Raw genomic sequence first — 12,101 nt, 5'->3', positions numbered from 1 at the left:
TTAGCTTCTTTTCATTATCTCGATTGACAACTCACAGTTTCAGCCGCTCCTTTTCAGTTCATCGATTTTTCGCTTCATCACTCAGGTGGCGTCTGGCGGCTCCGCTAAGCACCGTGCGGGGCCGCGAACGTGGCGAGGTTCATTAGGGCATGAGGGGAGCCTCAATTTCCGACCTTCCGGTCGAGAAAAAGGCTTTGCCCCTCGCGCGCCCCGAGTCGGAGCCCCTTCTGGGGCTCGTCCGGGTCTCCGCTTGTGCGGATCCCCCCCTCGGCCGCGAAGCCTTATTAGCTTTTAAAAGGTTTTACAAATTTATTTATTTTTTTAAAATCCCCGTAGGGTTATTTTTTATTTTGTGTATATTACAAACTACAAAGAAATATAGGGGAGGGACTACAACTAGGGATAAAGAAAAGCAAACCACACTAGACTATTTATTTATTTATCTCCAAGAGAGGAGATCTTTCCACTGTTAGTAAATATGTTAGTACCATTAGTTTTATTATCACAATATATTTGTTGAGTTCTTGCTTATAACAATTTGCTTCTTGTATGTTATTTTGTTAGTTATGAGAGAAGTCTCTGATCATCTTCTTCTTCTTTGCTTCAAAAGGCCATTTTCCAAGTCCTTCTGCCTTTACTTTGGCTTTCTGTCTCTAAAATCGTATACCACTCTGGCAGGTCCTGCACCCTTTTCTGCCGCAGAATCCTCTTCCGTTCCCAAGATAGCAGAGTCACTCGACTTCGATTCTCCCTCTTTAGACTCCTCATCTGTCCCCAGCTGACGTTTCAAAAATTATTTAGCTTTAAAAGTGGAGTCTATTTTCTATCGTTGATCTTAAAGATGACACCTTCCGGAACCGCCCATCTATACGATATTCCGTTAGTTTGAAGAAAATAAATTAATTCCTTGTAATTTTTCCTCTTTTGTCTAATTTCAAATGGAATGCCCTTTAAAGTTTTAATGGTTACATTTCCCATTTTCAGTGGACTTGCTGATGTTGCTTTTAAAATGGCATCTCTGGTTTGTCTTCTTGAAAACTTGACCACTATTTCTCCCGGTAGGCTATTTTTTTTAATATAGTTGGAGTAAGCCCTATAGGCTGTCTCCATTTTGTTTACCAGTTCATCCGCTGTTAAGCCTACTACTGGAGCGATGATCTCACTGAGCACCCTCTTCAAGTCTTCCCGATCCATTTCAGGAACCCCCTGAAACCTGAGAATCATGTTAGCTTTTTCCATCTGAAGCTGCAAGACTCGATTCTCTTGGCAATTCTGCTTCATTTCTACCTCTCCCATCCTTTTCTTCAACTTCTTACTTGTGGTGTCAATCTCTTTAATTTTCTCGTTTGCCTGCTCCACTTTTTTCTCCGTCTCATTCAGCTGAAGCTGCTGTGCCACAAAGTTTTTATTCATCACAGTCATTTGCTGGTTAATACCATTGAGTTGTTCCATCACCGGCTTGAACATATCCACCAGGAGTTTGAGGACATCTGCTCCCTCTTCCGGTCTTGGACTCTGCCCGCCCGGCTTCGTTTTAAACTATCTCTGCTGGGCCTCCATATTTCCTGTTTTGTTTACAGTTTCTGCTGCTTCCCCGCAACTTGGAAAACTCGCCAAATGACTTCACAATTCAGATAAGTCTCTCAAAACACTTTCGGTTTACTTCCTCCCCTCTCCCCCCTTTGTGTCTTAACCATTCATTCGCAAAAGAGTCCCTCTTTGCAATCTCTTTTTCCAATCGTGTGGGGGGGGATCGCTTTTCAAACCAGTCCGTTTTTATTCAGAACTCACGTTCATTGTTGGCCAGTTTATCTGACCACGCTCGGTTTTACGCCATTCCGCTCGATCTCCAGCGCTTGTCTCGGTCAGTCCAGCTTATGCCCAAAGGCCACTCAGCGACTGAACCATCGGGGCGGAGGGGAGCCTCAATTCTCCGGCATTACGCCATTGAAGAGGATACCCCTCAAAAGCCCCCTTGCCTGGAGCCTATCGCAAAGGCTCCGCGGGGGTGTCACTTGAGGTGGCACCCCTCCAGGCCACTGGTGTGCGATTCGCCCTCCTCCGTTGTGAGGAGAGCGTTCGCTATTGCTATTCCGTCGACCGAAAGCCCCAGTTTTACAAATTTATTGAGGAAGAGCCCAACCATTATTTATCTGGGCCCAGCACATGGGTATATACATACACAGCACAGACTACACCATGGTAACATGCTTGCAAGGTAAACCAGGTCCCCATTACCAGCTGCTTTTCAAAACAGTACCTAGGGTTGCCAACCTCCAGGTACAGCCTGGAGATTTCAAAATCATAGCGATTAGCTCCCCTGGATAAAATGGTTACTTTGGAGGGGTGGGCTGTGTGGCATTACACCCTGCTGAGGCCTCTCCCCTCCCCAAACTACACCATCCCCTGGCTCCACCCCTAAATATCCAGGAATAGGAGCCAGCATGGTGTAGGTGGTATAGTGGTTAAGAGCCAGGTTCGATTCCACACTCCTCCACATGAAACCAGCCCCCCAAATAAGACTAGCTTGCCACAAAAAAGAGCTAGAACTTCAGGTTGCCAGACAATCTTAAGATCTGGCTATACTATACATAATACCGTATAATAATTCAGGCGGTTTTTCCCTCCAGGAATTCCCCAGCACTGAGTTGGCAACCCTAAGTACAGCTCACACTAATAACAGCTATCCGGCCTATTAAAAAATGAACTGCTGATCTACATGGTAGTAATTTCAAAAGTTAACCTACGTTTCGTTTGCAAACACGAGGGCGGTTATGCCCCCCCCCCCTTACGCAGAGTTCGGGGAAGGAAACAGATGGCCGTCTCCAGTGACTGATCTACATCAATCTACCAGAGGCAACAATGAAGGCCCTTCTGGAGAGTCTCACACTGCAGTCCCTTCAGTTCGTTCTCTGCCCAACACATAGGCGTCCCCACCCCATTCTTCTCCATCCGCCACAAAGGAACTTCCCCTGAACTCCTCCTTGGCCAGCAGACGTCCCTTGACAAGGTGTCCAGCAGTCGCTGCCTTGGACTCCATTCCTTCTACGTCGGCTCTCTACAGCACCTCCTAATCTGCGCCCCTCCCCCCCCCCCCCCCCCTGCTGCTGGAGTTCTCCCTTCTGCCTCCCACCAACTCCCTCTCCTCTCTTCCCGATCTCCCACTAGGTTTTCATTCCACCCCGCGACTGAAGCAGCCTCAGCTCCTCCGGGTTTATTCCGGGCTTTCGCGCGCCTCACCCGTGATGGCGATGAATTGCTGGATTAACCCCTTCAGCGCCGAAGAGGCGGCGGAGCCCCCGGGCGCCGCCATCTTGCCGCCACCACCACCGAACAACACCCGCCACCTGCCGGCTCCACTGCGCAGGCGCAGAGCTACCGCATCCCAATTTCCTTTTGCTCGCCTTCAATTTCAATATCAAGCTTTATTGGAATCCGGCGAAAGAGACAGAGAAGGATCTGCTTTTCTGACTGAGGCCCCCTAGAGGCAGGTGGAGCTTTTGCATTAAAACGTGGACAGCCGGAAGCGGCGGAAGGAACCTAGCTGGGAAAGAAATTCTGGGGACCAGTAGCGGCTGCTCCCGGTAATCGGAGCCGCTACCGAGACGTACATTATAGAAATGAAGACGCTAATAGGAGACGCTTCCAGTCAACGCTTGGGGCCGCGAAATCGAAACAACGTATTGGGGAGGACCGAGCAGAGCTCTCAGGCTGGTCTCGTTACGACCGTATAGTCACACTTACTTTGAAACATCGCACGAAGCCGGTGAAAGATACGCACGATGCAATATATACAGATGCATGCCCACTGAAATCCATTAGACAGACAAGCACGGGGTTGGAAACGCATTACCAACATGTGCGGACACTAGAGAATATATTGAGGCTTCCGAAGCTACGAAAGGACTGCGAGGTAGCCGTGTTACTGTACTGTGGCAAAGCAAAATAAACAGAAGTCCAGTGGCACCTTGAACACAAACATTTATTCCATTATAAGCTATGGTGAGACCGAAGTCAGGCTCTCTGGAGCTCTGAGCCTCTGTCTCAGTGCTCACTGGAAATCCCCCTGGAATAAATATTGTTAGTCTTTAAGGTACCACTGGGACTTGGTTTTGCTTTGTTGCAAAATGACGGTGCGGTTCAGGGGAGCCAAGGAATGGCCCAGAATGGTATGGCTTTTTCCTTCCATTCCACTTAAAACAGTGCTTCCTTTACCCAAGCTGATTACATTTGAGGTGCTGCTTTTTCTGGCTCCTCTGTCTCTCAACAAACACATATTCTTTGCTTCTTGAAATGCATGCCTGCCTTTCTCATATGAATGGCACAAAGACTTAGCACACACTCAACTTCAGTTATATGCAATGGCTACATCATTCTGGTAGCATCTGGGTATTCCACCAGTATGTTAACAAAATTAAAATTATATCTCCACAATTTTGACACAACCTATCCCCACTTGTGAGTTGTCAATAACTGAATATTGAAGTGTCAAAAATTAATCCTTGAAAGTAACCATGTGTTAGTTTAAATTGTCTGAAGGTTTTATTTATTATCAAAATATGACCTAGAAAACTGTCAGACTCCATATAAATCTTTAAAATCTTATTCTAGCCCTTTAGGAATTGAAATGGAACAAATCCACAGACCCAAGTGAACAGAAAATTGTAAAGGGAATTTTAAAACATCATAGGGGTAACTGAGGGTAACCACAAACCTCTCTCAGTTATCCTAGAAGATACAAGAAGTTATGGCAGATATGTGTAATGGCTGGAGAATGGAAATACAAATGGGATAAATACAAAGGCTTTAGTAGTTAAAGTTGCTGCTGCTACACAAATGCAGTGCCTGCCAAATTGTCTGGAAAGAAATTTATAAACCCTACTTGGTAATTTTATTATTTCAATTTATATCCTGCCCTTCCCGCAATCAATAATGGATTATATGGAAGTACAATATAGTAATCAGAATTATAGAAGAGTTTCTAGTCAAGAATAGCGCAGAATTTCACTCCAACTAAACACCATTAGTGGTGATGGAGGTAAGAGCAAGCTTAGTATAGTGGTTAGTGCTGGACTAAAATCTGAGAGACCTGGGTTTGAATCCCCGTTCTGCCATGGAAGCATCTTGTATTACTTTAGATGAGTCAGTCTCTCTCAGCTTTGAGACACAAAGGAAAGGCAGTGTGTAAGTATTTTAAATAAACCTACCTCAGAGGGTTGTTGTCAGAATAAAATGGAGAAGAGAAGCTGTAACCTACTTTGGGTCACCTTTGGGGAGACAAACAGCATATAATTAAATAAAATTGTTTGTTGAAAGAAATCTGAAGGAGACCAATAAGTTGTTGTTCAGTCGCACAGTCGAGTCCGACTCTTCGCGACCCCATGGACCAGCTCCCGCCAGGCCCTCCTGTCTTCCGCTGTCCTCTGAAGTTGGCTCAATTTCATGTTCGTTGCGTCGATGACACTGTCCAACCATCTCATCCTTTGCCGTCCCCGTCTTCTTTGACCTTCAATCTTTCCCAGCATCAGGGTCTTCTCTAGTGAGTGCTCCCTTCTCATTTGGTGGCCAAAGTATTTGAGCTTCAGTTTCATTATCTGGCCTTCCAGGGAACAGTCAGGGTTGATTTCTTTTAGGATTGACTGATTTGATCTTCTTGCAGTCCAAGGGACTCTCAAGAGTCTTCTCCAGCACTATAGTTCAAAAGAATCTATTCTTCGGCGCTCGGCCTTCCTTATAGTCCAACTCTCGCAGCCACACATGACTACTGGGAATACCATTGCTTTGACCATGCGGACTTTTGTTGGCAGGGTGATGTCTCTGCTTTTTATCATGCTGTTTAGGTTCGCCATCGCTTTCCTCCCAAGGAGCAGGCCAATAAGTACAGCTCTAGTGTTTACAACAGTTCTGGCATTTCCTCTCAGCAGTCACTACTAAAGTATGATGAGCACATATTTTAGGGAGAGCTATAAGAGTGGCTGCTGGTTACCTCATTATTCTTTCAACAACATACAGACAACCTTGTCTCGGGTAAGTATGCACCACAAAGCCTGTACAGTTTGAGGTATTTGGCATTCAGCGTGTTCTTGCACTTAACAACTATACAGTTTAAATATATCTCCACCAGTGTTCCCTCTAAGCTGAGTTAGCGTGAGCTAGCTCACAGTTTTTCAGCCTCCAGCTCACACATTTTTTGTCTTCGCTCAGGAAGGACGGCTCCAGAACAAACTAACTTATGCAGGAGCCCAGTCGCTCGCTCACAACTTTAATGCCAGCAGCTCCCAAAGTAGACTTTTTGCTCACAAGACTCCACAGCTTACAGGGAGCATTGCTCACAGGCAGTGTTCCCTCTAAGCTGAGTTAGTGTGAGCTAGCTCACAGTTTTTTAGCCTCCAGCTCACACATTCTTGTCTTAGCTCAGGAAGGACAGCTCCAGAGCAAACCGATTTATGCAGGAGCCAAATCGCTCACTCACGACTTTAATGCCAGGAGCTCACAAAGTAGAATTTTTGCTCACAAGATCCCACAGCTTATAGGGAGCATTGCTCACAGGCAGTGTTCCCTCTAAGCTGAGTTAGTGTGAGGTAGCTCACAGTTTTGTAGCCTCCAGCTCACACATTTTTGTCTTAGGTCAGGAAGGGCTCCAGAGCCAACTAGGTTTTGCAGCAGCCCAATCGCTGGCTCACAACTTTAATGCCAGTAGCTCACAAAGTAGAATGTTTGCTAACAAGACTGCACAGCTTACAGGGAGTATTGCTCACAGGCAGTGTTCCCTCTAAGCTGAGTTAGTGTGAGCTAGCTCACAGTTTCGTTGCCTCCGGCTCACACATTCTTGTCTTAGCTCAGGAAGGAGGGCTCCAGAGCAAAGTGATTTATGCAGTGGCCAAATCGCCTGCTCACAACTTGAATGCCAGCAGCTCACAAAGTAGAATTTTTGCTCACAAGACTCAACAGCTTACAGGGAGCATTAGCAGTGTTCCCTCTAAGCTGAGTTCGTGTGAGCCAGCTCACAGTTTCTTAGCCTCCGGCTCACACATTTTTGTCTTCGCTCAGGAAGGAGGGCTCCAGAGCAAACTGATTTATGCAGGAGCCAAATCGCCTGCTCACAACTTTAATGCCGGTAGCTCACAAAGTAGAATTTTTGCTCACAGGACTCTACAGCTTAGAGGGAACATTGATCTCCACTTATGTTTACTTGCATTAAACAATTAGAACAAACTCAACATGAATCGGAAATAACTCATCCATAAGCATCTTTCAGCACTAGAACTACAGGTCAAGTTCATCTGTGCAAGTCTTAAACCCCAACCACCATCAGCTTTGTAGTACACACTGCAACATACTCAAGTCTTTATTGGATATTTTTAAATGGTTATTGGTTCAGCAATTTTTTTTTTTAATTAAAGATTTTAAGATGGTGTTCAGAAGTTTGTCCTGTTACGGGGTCTGTTGTAGAGCTGACTAGACCCTTCTAATACTGAAAAAAACTACAGCGGGAAGAGAAAAGATGTAAGAGAAAGCAAAGCACAGGCTGTAAAAAGGACAGAATAATAAAACCTTGTAGCCTTTCTTTGTGCTGTTTCCTTGCCAGCAGCAAGCTACAAAAATAAGGTTTAAAAATCACTGGACCATTAATAACAAACAGTTCCAGAGTCAATACAGTTGAAATAGAATTCCAAGAACTTGGGTTTAAGTGAAGACATAAGTAGGCAGAATAACATGGTAAAAATATGTCTTTCTGGAGAAAAATGAATGATAAAAACAGAGACCACTGCAACTGATTATAAGAGTGTTTGCTTTGTCTGGGTTAAATGTCTGGGTACTTGTTTCTTACCAGCAAACTAAGACGTCCACAGCTGGGTCTCTTAACATTTAGGGCGGAAATTATATTATGCTCGAAGTGCGGGAAAGAGATACCGAGACAAAGAAGTTGGTCTACAGGATTCAGATGACATACCACAGACATATTACATGCATTGTTCAATGTGCAAAGTTTGTGCTATGCATCTTTCTACAATGGAATTTTTAGTCATGGTCTGTGTAAAAGGACCAGTGCACCAGAAGTAGAAGTACTAAAAGACTGGATTACTTGGTTATGTGTGACGATAACATTATAGATACAACGCTCTCAGCATTGTGCTAAGAAACAAAATTCAAACATTTATGCTGTGTCTTTCTGCTGGCTTGTCTACCATACATTACTTCAAAATGTAGCAATGGTTTAATTTTTTGACAGAATCACACAAAAATCTATTTACAGAGGATTTTCTCACAAAATTTCAAATCTATTTTAATGCATTATGTTAATGGCATCTATTCATTAGGGAAGGTGTGAAGATATCCACTTATTAAACTGCTTGTGAACATGAAGGTGGAAACTAATCAACAAGAGCAGGGGCACAGGTGTACTACCTCCAAGTATAATCTTTCAGTCCAATTTAACCTTTTCCACTTATTTACTTACTACTCTTGTGCATGGAGAATGAGGAGAAGAGAGAATCAGAAGTTGCTTTGGCAATTTATTCTAACATAAAACAGTTTACCATGAGGTAATACATACCCTGGTCTCCTGACAGTCCAAATAACCTGTTACCACACTTGTGAGTTAAAGTACTCTGATAACACAAAAGGCAGTAAAAGCAAATAGGAATAAAACCCAGGTACAGTTTGTTCCGAGCCAATGAGTGTTAGTTCTGAAAGTGCTTAATCCCTCCACAATTGCTTAATCCAGTTAGATTTTAAACAGAGAATTCATTCCCATCAATGCCACAGAGTCTTCATATGTCCTCTACTTTGCAGCAGACCTCTTAAACATCTGAAGGATAGTTTTTTGCTTGTTTGGCAGCAGTTCTGCCTCCTTTGAGTCTGAACTGTTGAGTACACAGTTCAAAACTTTTCCTCCTTTTATACCAGGTGACTTTGGTTGGCGTTTATTAGAAAGCTTACTGTTCTCATTTGGGGAGCTTCTACGATGTTTGCGTTGATCTGCTTCAGTCTTCTTGTTTGGAGGCTGTGAGTTCTGCAATAGCTTGCAAGAAACTGGAGATGCAGATCCTGACTGAGATGTTTTAGGGCGCAAATGGTACTCATCTGGAGAGCCTTTTTTGCGATTTGGAGTCTTCTCTTCTTTGTCCATTTCCTTCTGAAGCTTCAGAGCCAGAAGTCTATCCTCCTGTTCTTGCTTAAACCTTTCATAAAATTTCTGCTCCAAACTCGTCTGCTGTTGTATCTCATTCATCTCTTCTTCCTCCTCTTCAGCAGTATGACAGAAAGTTCTTCTCCTTTTATCCTTCAAGTGTGAATTGACTGCTGCTTCAGGGGATGATTCTTGACATTTTCTCTTTGCTAAAGAGATTTCTATCAGAGATCCACTAGGGTTTATATTTCCAACTGGACTGTTTTCCATCACTAAGCTGCAGTCTGCACTGCTGCTGTTCTGCTGGTTACCAGATATCACAGAAATTAGTGTTTTCTGAAGAGTGCCATCTTTTGCAGGTTTTGTCAAGTGCATATTTCTTACAAACTTGTTATTTTCAAAGTTAGAAACAGCTGGCTCTCTATTTGAAAAAGGACTCACTAGCTCAGTGTCATCCCTGCATGCAACATGGGAAAGTTCATTGGCAAGTTCATTTCCTTGGTAAGTAGAAAGGTAAGTAAGATCCAAGCTGAGCGTAGTAGTTTCATCTTTAGTATACATATTTAATTGTGGCTTTAATGGTTCTAAAAAATCATCTTTGTTATCTCTGTCCTTGATTGATATTTGTGGAATCAGTGTGGGCATCTCATCTTCTCTCCCTTCTTCTCCACATATAAAACTGTTTTTAGCACTGCTGATTTCCTGAAATTTTAGACAAAGTATACATTATTCTTCCCTATCAGATTCTCTGTGCACTCATTTTTTTAGGTATAAAATAAGCATTGGAATTCCTGTTGGTGTATGGACTATGTAACTATGTGGAAAATTAAGCAGACATTCACAACAACTTGAATTCAAAATTAAAATGCAGAGTTTTGGAAAGAATCACCGTCATGCTAAATAAACATAAGGATACAAAACTACTAATATTTTATATGATATAGCAGGGATTCCCCAACCTATTTGAGCCTTTGGGCATTGCTGGAATTCTGACACGACATAGTGGGTGCAATCACAAAACAGTTGCTGCAGAAGACAGAGCCAACCACAGAATGACAGCCACTGCTTACCTTCAGTCACATAAGTGAAGATAATTGTGCTGCGGTGATAGCCGCTGCCAAAGCCGTGTTTTTAAAAATCTAAACGACCAATCAGAAGCCCAGCTGGGCAAAAGCCCCACCTGGCCCCAACTGTTTTCTAAACATACTTTGCAGGCACCAAGAAAGGTATCAGCAGGCACCATGGCACCCACAGGCACTACACTGGGGACCTCTGTGATATATTAATACAGATAAGTATAGATTACCTCAGGGGAAAAACCACTGCTTTCTTCCTCTAATTTGTTGAAAAGTACCATTGAAGGTGAAGGAGTACAAGATTTTGGAGACAAATACCTTAAAAAGAAAAAAGGGACAAGCATTTTTTTTTACAATCTGTGATATACATGTAGCCAACAGCATAGTTTTTAACTTGGACTCTTGTTCCTAAGCACAGCAAACTTCTTTCATTGTGGTGGTGGGGCACGCCTCTGAGATAGTTATTTGATAAATGAAAACTGATGAGTCAACAAAGTTATTTGGAGGTTGATGGTTTCCAACAAAACAGATAGGCATCACCAGAACCTCCAAGGCAACAGTGATTTAAGCTGTGTGGCTAATGAAAGCACAAAGATGACATATGAACTCTAGCTGAAGGACCAGCATGGTATATCCACAGGGGTAGCCATGTCAATCTGTTGTAGCAAGAAAACAAAAGTCTTAAAGCACTTTAAAACATTTAAAGACTGATTTGGGGTGGTGAATGGTGATCTAAGCGGGTAGAGCCCCAATACAGAAATGACAATCAGTTTTCTATGAAGTAAGATCAAAAGGTTCAAACACTGCTAAAGATTGCAACATTTGCCACATATCCCCCCCCTCCGCCCCTCATCAAGCTTCAAAAAGGATACTCGAGCAAGTTTCTCACTGTGAAACTGGGCTTCAAGAGATTCTGGGAACGGATACTTCGGTAGAATAAATAACTGAGGACATAGTTGATGGAATCTGTGGAAATGTACAGATTACAATACTATGTCCAACATATGGGCTCTAATCCCATGGAGAATTTCCGTGGACCAAAAAAGTTTCCATCTACATTCATAACTTTGCATTGGCTCAGTGCAACTCCAAATCCTTCCCATGCTGCTTCCTAAGATTGCAGAATTACAATGGCAGAAGTATTATAATGTTGCAAATATAAAGTCATGAGCACTATATACAGAAATTAAACCAAACTAGTATGTTTGTATTGCTTTTCCCCATTGCAAGAGAAACAGATTTCTTGGATAACAAGATAATCCAGCAGCTTTATTATTACTATCTATATATCTAATTCCAACAGAGGGCATGTTGTGCGGGTACTTATTTCCACTAACAGGAAGCTCACTCTCCCCCAACAGCTTTTCCTACATAGTCAGTATACTTTCTGTGTCTGCAGAAAAATCCAAGAAGTAAAAAAATCCCTTCAGGGAGGGTTGAATCCCCCCCAATACCTTTTGAAATGGCCTCTGCAGGGATCTAACTCCAGGCATCAACAGTGAGAGAGAGATTAGAACGTTCAGGGCGGGGGGGGGGAGGCTTCCAACTGGCTGTCAGTAAAAGGGTGGGGGAAGGGCCCTTTCCTGGCTTCTTTTGGCCTCTGAGGGAGGGAGGGAAAGGAGCCTTGGGGCCAGGCCTGACAAGGGCTGCCAGTGCCAGCCTGGGGAATCCCTAGAGGTTTTGAGGTGGACTGTAAGGAGGGCTGGGTTTGGGGAAGGGAGAGGCCTCAGCTGGGTATAATGCCACAGAGTCCACCCTCCAAAGCAGCCATTTTCTCCAGGGAGACAGATCTCTGCTGTCTTGAGTTCAGTTGTAATTCTGGGGGGGGGGGGCTCCAGGCCCCACTTAGAGGTTGGAAACCCTAGGCCTGGCAGCAGTTTAGGGTTGCCAGG

At 43.7% G+C, this 12,101-nt stretch overlaps 2 protein-coding genes across 8 annotated transcripts in view; both read right to left on the bottom strand.

The window, feature by feature from the left end:
* UBXN7 (UBX domain protein 7) overlaps positions 1 to 3,336 on the bottom strand; it is a 47,949-nt gene extending 44,613 nt beyond the window's left edge. For both annotated transcript variants that reach the window (XM_015416064.1, XM_015416065.1), the window contains exon 1: positions 3,241 to 3,336. In XM_015416064.1, the coding sequence (XP_015271550.1) occupies positions 3,241 to 3,313 (73 nt within the window). In that variant the 5' untranslated portion in view covers positions 3,314 to 3,336. The remainder of the gene's footprint in view (positions 1 to 3,240) is intronic.
* A 4,998-nt stretch (positions 3,337 to 8,334) lies between these two features.
* Positions 8,335 to 12,101, bottom strand: part of RNF168 (ring finger protein 168, E3 ubiquitin protein ligase) — a 20,735-nt gene continuing 16,968 nt past the window's right edge. For all 6 annotated transcript variants that reach the window (XM_015416096.1, XM_015416095.1, XM_015416091.1 and 3 more), the window contains 2 exons: positions 10,440 to 10,527; positions 8,335 to 9,835 (listed from right to left, as the gene is read on the bottom strand). In XM_015416096.1, coding sequence (XP_015271582.1) covers positions 8,786 to 9,835; positions 10,440 to 10,527 — 1,138 coding nt within the window. In that variant the 3' untranslated portion in view covers positions 8,335 to 8,785. The remainder of the gene's footprint in view (positions 9,836 to 10,439; positions 10,528 to 12,101) is intronic.

Source organism: Gekko japonicus, unplaced genomic scaffold (assembly GCF_001447785.1).
Source record: "Gekko japonicus isolate JY-2015 unplaced genomic scaffold, Gekko_japonicus_V1.1 scaffold300, whole genome shotgun sequence".
NCBI lineage: Eukaryota > Metazoa > Chordata > Lepidosauria > Squamata > Gekkonidae > Gekko > Gekko japonicus.
The sequence above is the reverse complement of the archived record's forward strand: the minus strand, read 5'-3'. Positions and strand labels throughout refer to the sequence as shown.